The following is an 18,744-nucleotide window of genomic DNA, read 5'->3' on the forward strand; positions in this document are numbered from 1 at the left end:
TGAATAAATCAAATTTGTGTTCTTTTTCAAGTTGTCTTCAAATATATAATCAATCCAGTAACCTTTAGCCGAACGACCCATGGAACACCTCTTCCGAAGATATTAATTTCCATCTCCTCCACAAAATACCGCAAATGCCAATGTAGAGCAACTATTTATGACATAGTGTTCAATAAACATTTATTGATGTTATAGGCTATGTGTATTAAAATGAACGAGCTTCTTTGACAAATTTAGACTCCATGCCAATACTAATTACGACAAAAGTCTTGTGGCGACGTAAATAGTTGACAAGTAGACTAAATGAAAATGTGTAATAACTTCGGTAACTCCGTGACGGACTACTTAACATCTTCGGTTGACTGTTCTAATTTTTGTAAGCTCCCTCTGTTCCCGCACGAGAGCATTTTGTCCCTTGTTTTTCGCTGTTCATTAAAGTAATAAAGTTATAACATTTACGACGTCGGTATTCAATTGAGGATTATAGTTTTCAGGGGCCGTATGTGGTCGCTATTCTGAATGAGGATGGCCTTGGACGCGTTGCAGATTGTGACCAGATATTCGACAGCACAACCCGACCTCAAAGATGTCACGCATTCTTCCCATAATAGACAGTTATGTAAAAAGAGAACAATACAACTTCAGTAGTCACGTAAGTAACGAATATTTTAACATAACATAAATTGGTAATGCGGCTTATACATGCATTGTGTCGGAATATGTCGGAAATTACACACGTAGCGAATACCATCGGCAGTTTCCATGACACTGCAGGAGGAAAACGACAAACAATTGAAAGGAGAAGCCACACCGGCGGCTGTCGGGTTCTGTGTTACGCTGAACTACCGTGGCTTTCACAGTCGCAGGGCAGTTATAGCTAGCCAGGTAAGTGTTATCACAGAAGACTACTTGCATGTGGCAGGTGATTGTAATTAAAGTGCAGCTATGGCGGTTAAACTTGGAAGATATTCTAATGTGCCATTGCGGAACCTATTTACGCTGAAAAAAAAGTCAGTCTCAATTTCGGCAACCAGGTGCAAATCTGGCGCTGTCTATGCAAGGAAGACGTATAGAAATGTGGTGTATCTAAAGGATTAAGAACGGGACGTGGACAGAAAAGCCGGCCGGAGTGGCCCAGCGGTTCTAGGCGCTTCAGTCTGGAACCGCGCGACCGCTACGGTCGGAGGTTCGAATCCTGCCTCGGGCATGGATGGGTGTGATGTACTTAGGTTAGTTAGGTTTAAGTAGTCTAAGTTCTACGGGACTGATGACCTCAGATGTTAGGTCCCATAGTGCTCAGAGCCATTTGAACCATTGGACAGAAAGCGTCAAACAAGTTAAAGGCGTAATTTTGATATTATTAACCGTCGCTTACACCTGGTGACCAAAATTGGACTAATTTTTTATCCGGAATAAATCGGTTCAGTGTTAACGCAGTTGAATATCTACCAAGTTTCACACTGGAACTCTGTGAGTAGCTGCACTTTAATTATAACCACTTGGTATATACTGGGGAACTGTGTTCTGTCAGACAGGTTTAATCTGGCAGGGAGTTCAAAACACCGCACTTTCCGCTGCTGAGGGAAAGATTATTCTTACAAAAATACGTAGTGGTTTTCATCATTACTTTCTTGACTCTTCAACAAAGCTTTATTGTTAATTAATCAGCGATGTGATTGTAACATCACAGTTTAGCGTGAATTGAAATGTGTAGAGTTTTAATTGTTTTATACACAGTGAGACTGGAGCTCACGTTGGGGGACTGTTTAGCTCACAGCCAGTCAAACGGAAAAGAATGGTAGTTAGAGCACAATATTACTTCCGTATCAAGAACGTCGGACAGAGCAGCAGTCCTGTTTGTATTTATTAGGACAAAGAAATTGGTCGTTGCCTCTTGAAGGTATCTTTCGAGCTTTGATTTGGACAAATTTACGGGAAGTGTGACGATCCAAGAGTCAGGATATTTATAACGCCGCATATGTTTTTCTCTCAGCTCTCTTGTTCATTGCAATGACGTAATTAAGGGCACCATGTAATCGGAAAACATTCATATTGTGAAAGTCAACCATTTTATTTCTCAAATGACATTCTTAGACCCATTGATTAAGTCAATCATGAAGATGCAATATCTCTTGACTTCCGAAAGGCATTTGGCTCTTTACCATGTTAAAGGAAGTGGTTGCACGTTAGTGCCCGTCGAGGAACTTGCTGAGCGTTGTCTGTGGTCAGTGCCACAGCCCATAGGAGGGTGGTGCGCCTCGACTTGTTGGAGCCCTAGTGCTCTCGATGGGTCAAGCTGGACAGGCTCGTTCCCAGAGTACTGCATACGCCTGCAATCTGTTGTCGAGATGGTGTGAAGGCCGAAGTCGACAGTAACACAAAGGACAGCCCGAAAAGCCCTCCAATGGCAGACTTGCATTCACTACAATGGACTCCAAATTGGCGGCAGTTTGTAGACACCTGTTAAAGTCACCATAGCATCCCGCAACCTAATAGAACTGGTGTTCCATCGGTATCCTTGATGCAGATGGAATAGCCTCACTCTGAGAATGAGCTTGTGGAGGGTGGAGATTTTATAGCAGACATTGGTGACCGAATGTGCTCTCGTTTTTTGAGCCAGTCTTCGCTCTTGGCTTCTCTAGTGTTTAACTTCAGGGTTTCAGAACGTTCCTTCATGCGAAGTTTGCATCCTGAAAGGCGTTTTTGTGACATCTCTAGGTAATATTACTACATTTATGCTCATTACAGTAGAGTGTTTTGTCTGCTCCCGCATAGTCTGATGAAATGAGCTCCCGGATTGTATAGTCGGAAAACGGGCCCCACTCAACGACATCTCATTCGGTTTCTAACACAATTTTATTTCTGTACTTACTTGCTATTCCACTGTGCTCAAATGGCTCTGAGCACTATGGAACTTAACATCAGTCCCCTAGAACTTAGAACTACTTAAACCTAACTAACCTAAGGACATCACACGCATCCATGGCCGAGGCAGGATTCGAACCTGCGACCGTATCGGTTGCGCGTTTCCAGACTGAAGCGCCTATAACCGCTCGGCCACAGCGGCCGACTACCCACTGTGCAAAGTGTAGTCGAAGTATCTAGACTCAGTATTAAACAAGCAATTAGGGTAAGTACTTCAGCACCTCTTCAGACAGCAAGTTGTGTTGTAGAGTAGTCACAGTCCGCACCGAGGCATTTAGCACCTATTCGTCATAGACTCCACACACGAAAGGAACAGAAAGAATCTGCAGTGTCTAGTATAACTGGGTATGGGTACAAAAGCAGATGCAGATTGCCTCTTTACGTTTAATCTGAGGATACATTTGTATTACTGGGCACCTACGTATCTGAAATCGGTTGAGTCCATTACGTACCTGCCACTGTGAAATTCTTACCCACAACTTTCAGTTTACAACAGTGGCATCTAGTTTCCTATAGCAAAATATTCCGTAATAAAGGACAAGATAATGGGTGAGAGTAAATGAAGTTAATGGACAGCTTCATGTCTGGTTACATTCTTCTTTAATCTTTATAAGCTGAGGTAAATTAGATGAAAAAGTGACGGTTACTGATGCTGTGTCCAAAAGCTCAGCCTCTGTCAACCAGTTACCACTGACAGGTACGTCAGACAAATTTGGGATATAAGTAATATAAATAGTGAGTCTGCGATTTAATCAAATTTTCTCGTTCCACGGTGAAAGCCATGGTCTATGATTATAACTCATGAACGTTCTACGTTTGTCACAGCAGTGGACATAGCAGTGCCTAGGCACATTCATTTTACTCTCTTTTGTAGTATAATATTTAAGACATGACAGTGTATTAACTGTGCATAACGTAAACGTGTTATCGCATGCGAGGAAAGCTGACCTTTTAATTGTGTATTAACCACTTGACAGGGCGTGTGTGTTCCATTATAACGGTACTCTTCTCTCTTCTCAAAAGTCATGGTTTGTCAAAACTTTTAGAGAGCCTGCTTACACTACGCCGCCCCCAACCGAACCCAGGGTTATTGTGCGGTTGGGCCCCAGTGGACATCCCCCCCCCTCCCCAGCCACCCTCCCAGGAACGTCTCATACCAGACGTGTATAACCCCAAACATTTGAGTGGTAGGGCAATTATGGTGTACACGTAAATGGAGACAGTGTTTGCGCAACAATCGCCGATATACTGTAAATGAAGCGGAATAAGGGGAATCAGACGGCATTCGCCGAGGGAGATAAAAAAACCGCCTTAAAAACCTTCCACAGACTGGCCGGCACCCCGGACCTCGACACTAATCCCTTGGGAGGATTCGTGCCGGGGACCGGCACGCCTTTCCGCCCGGAAAGCATTGCTTTAGATCGCACGGCTAACTTTTTTTTTTTTTTTCGAGACTCAAACCCAGGACCTTTGCCTTTCGCGGGCAAATGCTCTGCCAACTTTTTTATTTTTTTTATTTTTTTGTTTTTTTTTACTTTTTTAACATTAGTTAACCCTTTTATAAAAGGGAACTAAAAAAAAGAACCAAGTGCCACCGCCACTTTTCATCCTAAAAAAAGAAAAAAAAACATCTGTTCCTCTTCAGGCGTTGGCTCCTGACTAAACCTACCCCAGAGAGCTGCCTATCTACCAGGGTAAATATAGGAAATCAAGGTTAGGGCTATCCTTACAAACAAAACAAAATCTTCTTTTTTCTGAATTTTATTTTTATTTTTGTTGTTGTTATGTTATTATTTTTTTGTTTTTGTTTAGTTTTGTTGTGTCATTGATCAGAGGCCTTCTGCGCCCCGCTGGTAATATGTTGAGTCACGTCTTCTCGAAATTGATGCGTTCTGTTCAATTGTTCAGAAATGTTCATTGGTTCAAACAGGAAACGTTCTTCTCTCTTGGCTTAACACATTCCAGCTGCGAGGCGGGTCGTGGAAAGCACTCCCAAGGAAGTTCGAGAAAAATTGTCTGTATTTTGGGTGACGGACAACGATATAATGACGGTCATTGAGGTATGTCCAAAAATCGAGTACAGAGTCTACAGTTTGTCCAAATAGGTAGTGAATGGCATGTCCGCGAATCCAATTCACAGCATTGGTCTTTGTCCGAGGAAAATATTCACGATCCGGAAATAATAATGAAAGGGGAGTAATCCGATCCGGAATGTCCCGCGTTAGAAAAGCGACAATAAGACGAATCAAGTGCCAAACCTCCTCCGCCGGTCCGCAAACAAACCGATGTTCATCATTGTCTGGGACTCCACACGTGGAACAGAGAGGTGATTGGGCGAGGTGGATACGATGAAGGCGAGATTGGTTGATTTGCTTACCATTGACAGTTAGGTACCAGACAGATTGAACATTCGTGTCAAGGTAACGGGCGAAAACCGCGCGGCATACATGACGCCAGTCTACCTGGGGGAACTTTTGTTCAATCGGGTTAGGTGGACGACCTAATTGGAGGACATTGTATACTGCCTTTGTCTTGAGTAAAAGCTGTCTTGGTAAGGTGAGGCGTAGATAACTGAGTTCAAGAAAGAAGTATCGTATATAATGTAACTGGACCGGAACGTCCGAGATCATCACTGGGGCTGACAGTGAGACCGGCGTATATGCCATCAGGAGGAGACCAGTGAGGCTCGTTGGGCATCGTGTCCATACCATCATCTGGGAGCTGACAAATAGGGCGCGAGCTCTATCCGGCACGTGAAACAGACCTATCCCACCTCGTTCACGGGGAAGAGTAAGGGTTGCATAGTTAACTTTGAATAACAGCCCAGAGCTGACGAAAGATGCCATCGCTGCCAACATGCGACGTGCCACAGTAAGCGGGAAAGGTAGAACTTGTGCTACATGGGGAACTCGGGATGCGATATATATATTGACATATCGAGCTCGTTGGAGAATATCTAGGGATCGAAGGCGATGGTTCATAAGACCTGCTCTGATCATTAAAAGGAGGCGTCTGCAGTTGATGGCGGCTGAACGCCGGAGATCAGATGAAAAGTCTATTCCTAAACAGCGAGTGGTATCAACGGTGGTGAGAGGTGTAATACACTCCACAGGGATTCCCGTGCCAATGAACATAACTTGTGACTTACGTACGTTTAAAGAGCTACCCGACGCCTCACCATAAGTCGCTACCCACGTCAAAACAGCTCGAACCTCGTCGGCATTACGTAAACAGATGACTACATCGTCAGCATAGGCCGTGCAACAGAATCGGTATCGATCTATGGACAACCCTACCAAACGTTGTCTGAGCCCACATAGCAAGGATTCCAAGGAAAAGGCGAACAAAATCGCTGATAGAGGGCAACCTTGACGTACGGATCTACCTATTTTTATCGGAGGAGTGAGTCTGCCATTGTACATAATCCTGGAAGAGGCACCCCGCAGAAGGCGCATCACTACCATGATAACGGCGACTGGAAAACCCATATGGTGGAGAACGGCCGTAAGGAACGAATGGTCAACCCTATCAAAAGCTTGACTAAAGTCCAAAGACGCAAGTGACCCAGAGAGGCGTTGTGCCTGGGTAACGGCGATCATATCCCTGTAGCGGCATAAAGCGGTGCGGATATTATTATCCCCTCCCAAAGATGCTTGGTCTGGCGACACAACATATCGGGCAACGGTTTTAAGTCGTGCCGCCAAAAGGCGAGTGAAGATTTTCATATCACTGTTAAGGAGGGTGAGGGGCCGATAATCACTGATATTGTTGCCACCATGCGGTTTATGTACAGGAATAATAATTCCTTCCATGAAAGAGTCCGGCACAGGTACTTCCGGAGACATCAGTTCCCGACATATGGAGGTGAAGGTGGACTCTAACAAATCACGGAAGGTGCGATAAAATTCGAGGGGAAGACCGTCGGGTCCTGGGGAGCGATTGATGGTTCCTGCTCGGATCGCATCGCGGACTTCATCATCAGTCACCTCTGACACCAAGTCAATCGCCGCATCTCCTGAGAGACCACCGAAGTTGAGCTGTGAGACTTCCTCGATCAACTCTGGGGAATGTGGAATTGCGGCGTAGAGCTGCTGGTAGTGGGCGTGAAGCACATTCCCTATTGCAGATTGGGTTACGTAGCGACGCCCATCTTGGTCTGTTAGGATGGGAATAAATTTTCGGCGACGATTTTGGCGTTCTTGGATTATATGGTACATAGATGGATGTTCATGAGGCATGCGATCAGCAGTACGAGATCGTACTATCGCTCCTTCCAAATGCCTTCGCATGAGATTGGAGATTTGGGCCTTAGCATGGTTTATCCTTGTATGGCGCTCAGGGGAGGCTGGCATCGTGGAGCATTCTCGTAGGATCCTGTAGTAAAAGTCCATAGTGCTCTTCCTCCAGGCGACAACATCTTTTCCATATCGGATCAAAGTTTTTCGAAGAGCAGGTTTTGCACACTGGATCCACCAGGATATGGTAGACGGATTCGTGAGACGGCGTCTATTACATGTGATCCAAGTGTCTTCTATTAGAAGTCGACAGTCAGGTGAATTAAGAAGTGCCGTGTTCAGTTTCCATAAACCACGTCCGTGCCATACTGCCTGTCTTGCGAGAACAACGTCACAGAAGTAAGCCTCATGATCTGAGAAAGCAACAGGCCAGATTTCAGCCTGTCTTGTGTGTTGAATTAGGGATCGCGAGATGTAGATGCGATCCAGTCGGCTAGAGGAGTGCGCAGTGTAGTACGTAAAGCCCAAACGATCACCGTGAACATGTCTTCACGTGTCGACAAATTGTAGCCGCGTCACGACTGTTTCCAGAGCTGCGCATGGTGAGTGACGCGGCAATTGATCCTGAGGTCGCTGGGTGCAGTTGAAGTCTCCACCCATGACCCAGTCATCGTGTGGTCCCATAAAAAGGGGTGTAACTTCATCTGCGAAGAAGGCATTGCGTTCACGACGGTGGCTGGAGCCCGACGGCGCATAAATGTTGACGATGCGTACACCAAAGAGAGTAAGGGCCATACCTCTGCCGTTGGGGAGGTATAGGATATCTTCGGCAGGAAGACCTTCTCGTAAGATGATGGCAACACCACTACCGGTGTCCGAAGCGGGAGAAAGATGCGCCGTGAAGCCATGTGGTGGTGAAAAATCGGCGACATGCACTTCCTGAAAAAGCGCAATATCAATGTCCGCATCATAAATTATATCGCGGAGCAGCGCTAGTTTGTGGGGCGCACGAATGGTCGCGAGGTTAATCGTTGCGACACGATCATGCTGGTGTTGGAGTCCCACAGGCACAGGTGGGGCTGCTTCTTCAGGAGCGAGAGGTCGTCGATCTTGCCGGTCCGCTGAAGAGGTTGCTATTGTGGAGAGTTTGCGGGCGCGGGCGCAACCGATGGGGGCGCCCCATCATCAGCACCGTCCACCCCAGTCCCTTCGATCTCCACGTCGTCTGCCCAGGAGACTGATACTGCGGTAGGGTACCGACTGTGTACATCATCCATGTGGAGAGGAGACGTATTTTTCGGCTCAGCATATAGACTTTCTTCAACGTCGACTTGTGGGGGCGACGGCGCCAGTAAGGAGGGGTGGTCGTTGCCAGTGGTCGCCTGTGGCGGGTCGTTCGCATCAGACGTTTGGACATCATAGAGCGGTTTATCATCCATCTTCGGTTCTGCATCTCTGGCATCCATCCGGAGAATGGATTCATCAGGGGGTGTACGGCTACGTTTCTTTCTCTTTCGTGTCGACCCTTGTTTTCGAAAAGGTCGTTCCGAGTCTGATTGCGGGTGGCCCTCGTCTGACTCCGGACCAGTCTGAAGGAAAGCAGAAGTAGGTACCACTCCCGGATCAACGTCCATCTCAGCAGCATTTTCAGTCACAGTGCTGCGATGATGTGGAAGGTCAGGATCTGGCGTCTGTGGCACCTCAGAAGGAATCTCAGTAGCGGTTGCATCTGCCTGATCAGACGACGTCAACAGAGCAGGAAGACCCTGTGTAGAGGTGCTACCTTCCTGGGCAGCCTTCGCATATGTGACCGGGATCTGAGTGATCACCGCTGGGGACGCTTCCTCGCCGACCGGCGTTTGGATCAGGCGGCGTCGCATGCAGGCGGATCTGACGTGGCCTTCTTGTCCACAACCCGCACATGTTCGGGGTTGGCCGTCGTACATGACAATGGCTCGCACACCGCCAATTGTCAGGTATGATGGTATATGTTTTTTCAGTTCAATTTTTACCTGACGCACACCATTAAGGACATGGTAGGTCGTGAAGGTTTGCCATTTTTCCTCTACGTAACCGATGACGTTACCGTATGGTTGTAACGCAGAGACAATTACGTCCTTCGGCACTTCAAATGGTAGTTCAAACACCCTAATCGTGCGTTGACCGTACTCTGCGAGTTCAAGTGTTACTGCTCCGACGTGACCATCAGAGTATTTGAACTTAAGTCCATTGGTATGGCGGCGAATAACATCTTCACACACCTCGGTGTTTGTCATTTTAATATGAACGACACTACTCGTGATCGAAAAATGGATTCCGATAACGTGGTTAGGATCTAAACGAACTTCTTCACGTAGGACGAGGTCGCGCATGTTCAGCTGGGAAGGAAACTTTAAGGGTCGCACGGCGGTAAGCGCTCGACATGTTGCTCGCGGTGGACGGACACAAGCCTTAAAGCTACGACGCGGAAGTAAACAAACCTGCAGCGGGGCCGGCGCGCGGGGCCGTCCGCACGCTGCCACGGCTGAGAGCCGACTGATCGGAAAGCAGTGCTTTAGATCGCACGGCTAACGGGGCCGGCGATTTAAAGGATGGCAATTGGTGTAATAACTTGCAAGAGAGCCGAGCTTTGTGACACATCCATAACTCGCTATGTGAAGAGTAATAAAGCAGTCTCGGCGGGTATGTGGAGACTCGTAATTGACAGAAATGTGCGAGGCATGGTATATGAATGGTAAATGAGGAAATGAAGTTGCTATTGTTTTTGCTGTGAAATACGGAATGGGAAGGGGACAACGAAGTGCGTTTACGCGTGCATTGTCTTACGCAAAGACTGGTTTGATGCATCTCTCCATGCTACTCTATCCTGTGCAAGCCTCTTTACGTCCGAATACCTACTGCAACTTATATCCTTTTGAATCTGCTTAGTGTATACATCTCTTCGTCTCCACCATTTTTACCCTCCACACCTCCATCCAACATTAAATTGATGATTCCTTCATGCCTAGAACGTGTACTACCAACCGATTCCTTCTTCTAGTCAAGTTGTGCCACAAATTCCTCTCCTCTGTAAACCAGTACCTCCTCACTAGCTACATGATCTATCCATCTAATCATCAGCATTCTTCTGTAGCACCACATTGCAAATCTTCTATTATCTTCTTGTCTAAACTCGTTATCGTTCCTGTTTCTCTGCCACACATTGCTTCACTCAATTCAAATACTATCGTAAAAGACTACCTGACGCTTAAGTCTATACTCGATGTTAACAAATTTCGCTTCTTCAGAAACGCTTTCCCACTTCGACGGTCATCAGTTATTTTGCGTCCCAAATAGCAAAACTCATTTACTAATTTAAGAGTCTCATTTTCTAATCTAATTCCTCAGCTTCACCTGATTTAATTCGACTACTTTCCATTATCCGTGTTTTTCTTTTGTTGATGTTCATCTCAAGACACTGTGCATTAGCTTCAGCTGCTCTTCCAGGTCCTTTGCTGTCACTGACAGAATTACAATGTCGTTGGCAAACGTCAAAGTTTTTATTTATCTCCACGGATTTTAATTCCTACTTCACACTATCTCACTCCCTTCTCAACCACTGCTTTCCTTTCGTTCCCCTCGTCTCTTACAACCGACATCTGGTTTCTGTACAAATTGTAAACAGCCTTTCGCTCCCTATATTTTATCACTGCTACCTTCAGAGTTTGAAAGAGGGTATTCCAGCCAACATTGTCATAATCTTTCTCCAAGTCTACAAATGCTACAAACGTAGGTTTGCCTTTCCTTAATCTGTCTTTTAAGAGAAGACCTAGGGTCAGTATTGCCTCGAGTGTTCCAACATTTGTACGGAATCCAAAGTGAACTTCCCCGAGGTTGCCTTCTACCAGTTTTTCCGTTCGTCTGTAAAGAATTCTTGTTAATATTTTGTAGCCGTGACAAATTAACCTACACTAATTTAACCGACAGGAAGAAGGTGCTGTGATTTGCAGATTAGCTTTTCAGAGCATTCTCCCAAGTTTGGCGCCGGTGGTGACACCTACAACGTGCTGACATGAGGAAAGTTTCCAACCGATTTCTCATACACAAACAGCAGTTGACGGGGGTTGCCTGGTGAAACGTTGTTGTGATGCCTCGTCTAAGGAGGAGAAAGGAGAAATGCGTACCATCACGTTTCCGACTTTGATAAAGGTCGGATTGTAGCCTATGGCGATTGCGGTTTATCGTATCGCGACATTTCTGCTCGTGTTGGTCCACATCCAATGACTGTTAGGAAAATATGGAATCAGTGGGTTCAGGAGGGTAATACGGACCGCCGTGCTGGCTCACAACGGCCTCGTATCACTAGCAGTCGAGATGACAGGCATCTTATCCGCATGGCAATAACGGATTGTGCAGCCACGTCTCGATCCCTGAGTCAGCAGTTGGTGACGTTTGCAAGACAACCATCTGCACGAACAGTTCGACGGCGTTTGCAGCAGCATGGCCTATCAGCTCGGAGACCACGGCTGCGGTTACCCTTGGCGCTGCATCACAGACAAGAGTGCCTGCGATGGTGTACTCAACGACGAACCCGGGGGCACGAATGCAAGACGTCATTTTTTCGGATGAATCCAGGTTCTGTTTACAGCAGCATGATGGTCGTATCCGTGTTTGGTGACATCGCGGTGAACGTACATTGGAAGCGTGTGTTCGTCATCGCTGCCATATCACCCGGCGTGATGGTATGGGGTGCCATTGGTTACACGTCTCGGTCACCTCTTGTTCCCATTGACGGCACTTTGAACAGTGGACGTTACATTTCAGATGTGTTACGACCCGTGGCTCTACCCTTCATTCGATCCCTGCGAAACCTTACATTTCAGCAGGATGATGCACGACCGCATGTCGCAGGTCCTGTACAGGCCTTTATGAATACAGAAAATGTTCGATTGTTGCACTGGGCAGCACATTCTCCAGATCTCTCACCAATTGAAAACGACTGGTCAACGGTGGCCGAGTAACTGGCTCATCACAATACGGCAGTCACTACTCTTGATGAGCTGTGGTATCGTGATGAAGCTGGATGGGTGCCATCCAAGTTCTGTTTGACTCAATGCCCTGGCGTATCAAGGTCGTTATTACGGCCAGAGGTGGTTGTTCTGGGTACTGATTTCTCAGCATCTATGCACCCAAATTGCGTGAAAATGTAATCACATGTCAGTTCTAGTATATTATATTTGTCCAATGAATGCCCGTTTATGATCTGCATTTCTTCTAGGTGTAGCAATTGTAATGGCAAGTAGTGGTTTTGCCAGGTACAGGGCAGTGCAGAGCCAGAATGCCTTGCTGTGAAATCCACCCCCGCGTAATGAAGCCAGAAGAGGAGGCGAGGGAGCTGGAGGAGTTCCCTGTGGACTGGCTGCCGCCAGGGGAACTGCAGCGGTGGAGTCAGGTGGCTGACTTCTACGACGGCGCCTCCATCCTCCTCACAGGCGCCACAGGATTCATTGGCACCCTCATAATCGAGAAGCTGCTGCGCTCCTGCCCCGGCGTCTCCACGGTCTACGTGCTCGTCAGGGACAAGAAGGGCGTGCCGCTGCGGGAGCGGCTGCGCTCTCATCTGGAGAAACTGGTAAACCTACTAGAGATACTGGACCAGAAACTGCTCGTATCAACACTCACAATAACAGAATAATTTGGCACTCGACAGTATCCAAATACAACGCAACTCGTGCACGTGTCTACAATCACTAATGATGTACATAAGTTGTCAAAACTAAGCCTTGAAACTGGATACATTTGTAACCACACAGTGATGGGACAGTAGGTCCGGTGACGTTATTGAGACTTCAAGAGGCAGGACTGACACCCTGACGCATGGGTGGTTTGGTGGGAGATGGCCTGCTCTGTGGCCAAAGACTCTAATTTGTATCATTAACAATGAAGCTTTTGTTGTTCCACATTACACTGTGTCTTAATTCACGGCAGTGAGCAGTGGCAACGGCCATTAAGGCCAATGACTGTGCACACAACGCCATCTCGGACATTGCAGCAGTACAGACAGCAGACAGGTACTCAATACCCAGATACGGCATGACACATTGTCTGCAGATCAGCACTGTCTGTCCTGCCTCTGGTGTTAGTAGCGCAGGGCAGTGGATTACTTAATTCCTCTTCTCGACATCATAGTCTGCACCCTGGTAAGCACCAACTGGCCCTGTACACAATGTGCGACATGTGACTGAGTCATACTGTGGACCATGACAGTTGTAAGCCACGCAGTATTATAGTAAATCTACTGGGAAAGAAGTCGACTGGTTGCTGTGGTACACCCCTACACAGTGTCAATCATTGACTGGCCCCCAGTTACGCGTCCAGAAGGCCTGATGATGAATGTAGCCCACAGCGTCCACCACTCTTGACTCGAACAGCAGCACTGCGGATTGCAGTGTCAAAATCCTCCCAGCAGGACTCGCTGTTCCATCAGAATTCAGAGACACTCTCCATGAACAGAGGATAGACTGACACGGGTCATACCCCAGATTGATTGCAAACTGAGGTAAAGTAGACCAACCCACTGGATACATATACAGGCCCTCTCTCACGTGCATTGCTATCGCAAACGTGACGTTGACTTCACTTGGTCTGGTTTTCTTGACTGGAAGGTTTTCTGGCCACTTCACCTGTGTCTGGTAGATGTCTGAACATTGCCTTTCAGCAGCTGGGGTGAATGTGTTCTGGAGTGTCAATACTCTGAATAATCGTTGTTATGTCTGATGTGTTTTGGATACCCTGCTTTTACGGCGTGTAGCACTTACCATCGCGTCGTAACCACATTACCTTATAAAAGCAGTAGTGCTTGCCCATTGGCATACCATCTGACAGTTGCGTATACTCATCTCTTAGTTAGCAAGGGAAGACTTCTTAAATCCTACTCCATTCCCAAGATTATCATTTTGTGACTCATCATTTCACCTTTCTTTAACAAATCTGTCTTGGATCGGGCTCAATGTTTTGCTAGAACAGTCTTAACAAATATTAAAAGCAAAGTTTACTTTGTTCAATTCAGTTATCTTTCTTTGCTCCAGCTCAATTCGTGCCCAAAGTTTCCCTCATACTCTGTACCTGGTAACCTCACTTCTCAGAGTTTAACTTACTTAACATCTTATCTTAGTATTATTTTCTAAGTCATTACTTATACACTAGTGTAAGCTTTTCCCATAATATAGCCAACACATGCTCAAGTTTACTGTCTCCTCCTCACATAATTAGTAACATATTACTCTCAAGCTCCCATAATTATTCCTTATTCATTATTGGTAGTCCAGCCGACAGGTATCAGCTGATATGATGAACCTCTGTGACACACAGATTTTCCTCCAATGAAGATGGAGATTACACAAATCACCATTAGACCCACTATAGTTCTGGAAATTGTGACACTTATAGTCACGACGTCATGACACTGTCTATTATGATATTGTAGTACACCCGGGAGCCTCTGCTCTGTTGACATTTGACCGTTATGTGATGTTATTATTTCCTCTAATGAACGTAGGAAATCTGAGTTCAAGGTATCATTTAGGAAAGTTAAATTCTGAGCTGACAATACATGTAGGGGCTTCTCCAGCAAATACAAAATTGGCTGTGTCAAATTAATAATAAGCCAGTCGTTGTGGCCGAGCGGTTCTAGGCGCTTCAGTCCGGAACCACACAGCTGCTACGGTCGCTGGTTCGAATCCTGCCTCGTATATGGTAGTGTGTGATGCCATTAGCTTACTTAGGTTTAATTAGTCCTAAGTTTAGGGGACTGATGACCTCAGATGTTAAGTCCCATGGTGCTTAGAGCCATTTGAACCATTTGAAATTAATAATAGTGACTGTAGTCAGGAGACAATATTTCAAGGCCACTATGTCGCAGGTCGCATCACTATTTTAGTATCCTGCTGTCCAGCAGTTCCATACTAGACATGCCCTTCGGATTTCCCTGTTCATGGCAGTTTGTGACTTCTGGGGAAACTGAATAGGTATAACACATGGCCACTCTCAGGAAATAAGGTTGTGGCGACAGTACTTCATTTTTACACTCAGCTGTTTCCGTTTTTCACAAAAACAGTTCTACCTCGCTTGCCTTTTCTCCAGTCTGAACAATTCTAGTTGCACAGATCGTAACACTTTCTGACACTCCCACAGTTGTCAGTGCATACGGTACTAATGCCCTCAAGAGGTGTATGGCAACAACTGAACACTACTTGTGATATATCACCTGGAAGAAAGGTATTTGTGTCCTCTCCCTTTTTTAAAAAAGTGCAATAACACAGTTCATCATGCACTGAAAACAACTAACTTTACTCCGATCTATTGTCTATTGTTAATGTGGGACGAATAAAGCTATTTGAATGAGCAGCAGATACTTCGCCACAATTTCCTATATCGTCATCGGTCCAGGATACTAAATTGGAAAAGCAAAAAAAAGAAAAAGAGGTCACACAACCTACTTTACGCACTTAGACAAAACGATCAAGGAGCATGCTAATCTGTTTTATGGTGTTAGTTAGGGTGTTATTTCTTACAACAGCTACAGAGCCCAAGAAACGTCTGAAGTTGTTTTGTCGTCTGTGGTGGCACACTATCGTGGGTTGCATAGCTTGAATGTGGATCAGTTTTGACACCCTCCTGCTGACCTAAGCAGTCCACTTGTGTTGCTGCAAAGTCACATTTATCGATACTCAGAATTAATCATACAATACATAATCTCTTGAAAAGTTCCTGCAGTTTCTGCACATGCTCTCTCTCATTCTTCGAAAGCATAATGATATCACTGAGATGTTCTGGTTTTAGTCCTCTGAGCTCTCCATCTAGTAGCCTCTGTAAGTTAGCCATCGCTTTCTTAAGACCAAATGGCATTCGAAAGTACACTCCTGGAAATTGAAATAAGAACACCGTGAATTCATTGTCCCAGGAAGGGGAAACTTTATTGACACATTCCTGGGGTCAGATACATCACATGATCACACTGACAGAACCACAGGCACATAGACACAGGCAACACAGCATGCACAATGTCGGCAATAGTACAGTGTATATCCACCTTTCGCAGCAATGCAGGCTACTATTCTCCCATGGAGATGATCGTAGAGATGCTGGATGTAGTCCTGTGGAAAGGCTTGCCATGCCATTTCCACCTGGCGCTCAGTTGGACCAGCGTTCGTGCTGGACGTGCAGACCGCGTGAGACGACGCTTCATCCAGTCCCAAACATGCTCAATGGGGGACAGATCCGGAGATCTTGCTGGCCAGGGTAGTTGACTTACACCTTCTAGAGCACGGTGGGTGGCACGGGAAACATGCGGACGTGCGTTGTCCTGTTGGAACAGCAAGTTCCCTTGCCGGTCTAAGAATGGTAAAACGATGGGTTCGATGACGGTTTGGATGTACCGTGCACTATTCAGTGTCCCCTCGACGATCACCAGAGGTGTACGGCCAGTGTAGGAGATCGCTCCCCTCACCATGATGCCGGGTGTTGGCCCTGTGTGCCTCGGTCGTATGCAGTCCTGATTGTGGCGCTCACCTGCACGGCGCCAAACACGCATACGACCATCATTGGCACCAAGGCAGAAGCGACTCTTATCGCTGAAGACGACACGTCTCCATTCGTCCCTCCATTCACGCCTGTCGCGACACCACTGGAGGCGGGCTGCACGATGTTGGGGCGTGAGCGGAAGACGGCCTAACGGTGTGCGGGACCGTAGCCCAGCTTCATGGAGACGGTTGCGAATGGTCCTCGCCGATACCCCAGGAGCAACGGTGTCCCTAATTTGCTGGGAAGTGGCGGTGTGGTCCCCTACGGCACTGCGTAGGATCCTACGGTCTTGGCGTGCATCCGTGCGTCGCTGCGGTCCGGTCCCAGGTCGACGGGCACGTGCACCTTCCGCCGACCACTGGCGGCAACATCGATGCACTGCGGAGACCTCACGCCACACGTGTTGAGCAATTCGGCGGTACGTCCACCCGGCCTCCCGCATGCCCACTATACGCCCTCGCTCAAAGTCCGTCAACTGCACATACGGTTCACGTCCACGCTGTCGCGGCATGCTACCAGTGTTAAAGACTGCGATGGAGCTCCGTATGCCACGGCAAACTGGCTGATACTGACGGCGGCGGTGCACAAATGCTGCGCAGCTAGCGCCATTCGACGGCCAACACCGCGGTTCCTGGTGTGTCCGCTGTGCCGTGCGTGTTATCATTGCTTGTACAGCCCTCTCGCAGTGTCCGGAGCAAGTATGGTGGGTCTGAAACACCGGTGTCAATGTGTTCTTTTTTCCATTTCCAGGAGTGTATTAATAATGGCCCTAGGGTACTGTGAAAGAGATCTTTGGATGGTCCTTCTGAACCACTCCCAGCTGATGATAGCCACTTCTTAGATCCATCATCGAGAAATAGTTACACTAACCCAAATTACCTAGAGTCTCCGTTATATTTGGTACTGTATGTGCTTCTGTAACAGTCATTGTATTCAGGTAGTGGTAACGACAACAAAACCCATATTTTCTCGTGCCATCTGATGACTTTTTGCGACGGTATCACGCTTACACCCTATGGCATGGACCGTCACAAGGATACTATCAGCCAACTGCTGGTCAATAAACTTTTAGATTAATGGTTGCAAATGCCCAGGAGTTCTGTATGGTTTTCTGTACACTGGGGCATTACCATCTTTTGGTATTTCTTCCTTACTAAAGATAACTGCAAATGTTAACAACAATGCTCCCATAGCAGGCGTCTTTTCTCACTAAATTCTTGTACAGTGCAGATCGGCTGGTGACTTGATCATATATGGGTCATCTTCCGACCTTTTGAGATCATCCTCACCCATGACATCCAAATTGGCGATTACTAACCCCTTTGGCGGGCTCTCCTCATCCATTTATATATTATCTATACTCCTGGGCACAATGTTAGCCTTATCTGCTTAATTCATGCATACTACATTCCTATGTGCACAGTAATGTGATGTATCCCATTCATCATTGCAGTCTAAGGGCTCCACAATATGCAACATTTCACGCAGTTGAACAGGTATTTAGTTTATGTATATGAAGTTTATCCGGTATCACCTTCATCACTGGTTAACCCTGTAGCAATGTGACACTAGCTGTGCTCATTCATAGCTAAAACAAGGTTTCTATGAGTTCGATAGTCTACTGAAAATGGTCAATTTTTGCATGATCTTTATTTATAAATTCAAGTCCCAGGATCACACAGTATCTGTCACTGACAAGTGGCAACTTCTCCACAGACCTGAAAATTCTTCGCTCCAGTACTGAAACTGAGCGCTGTCGATTCCTTATGACGGCACATTATTCTGACCCACTTCATCATGTGGTCCCCAGCCTCCTCCTAGCTACCGATGCATGAGCCACCGTATCTACAAAAAAACTATGGTTCATTCCATTAAATACGCTGACCAGGCTACAGCCCGTCACTGCAATGGCCTTTGCAGTATTCTGTTTTACTGCGAACGTCATCCAGCGGTTGAAGAATTCCCGTTGGCATCTAACGGACGGTTGATCTGGCACACTCAAGCGCCTAGTGTCCAGCTACTG

At 46.6% G+C, this 18,744-nt stretch overlaps 1 protein-coding gene across 2 annotated transcripts in view; it reads left to right on the forward strand.

The window, feature by feature from the left end:
* The first annotated feature begins 780 nt into the window (after window positions 1–780).
* The window catches only part of LOC126284541 (putative fatty acyl-CoA reductase CG5065), a 133,106-nt gene continuing 115,142 nt past the window's right edge, over window positions 781–18,744 (forward strand). Inside the window, exons 1-2 of one of the 2 annotated variants that reach the window (XM_049983543.1) lie at window positions 781–885; window positions 12,443–12,771. In XM_049983543.1, the coding sequence (XP_049839500.1) occupies window positions 12,478–12,771 (294 nt within the window). In that variant the 5' untranslated portion in view covers window positions 781–885; window positions 12,443–12,477. The remainder of the gene's footprint in view (window positions 886–12,442; window positions 12,772–18,744) is intronic. The other variant, XM_049983542.1, reaches the window with a different exon arrangement.

This window comes from Schistocerca gregaria, chromosome 8 (assembly GCF_023897955.1).
Source record: "Schistocerca gregaria isolate iqSchGreg1 chromosome 8, iqSchGreg1.2, whole genome shotgun sequence".
Taxonomy (NCBI): Eukaryota; Metazoa; Arthropoda; class Insecta; order Orthoptera; family Acrididae; genus Schistocerca; species Schistocerca gregaria.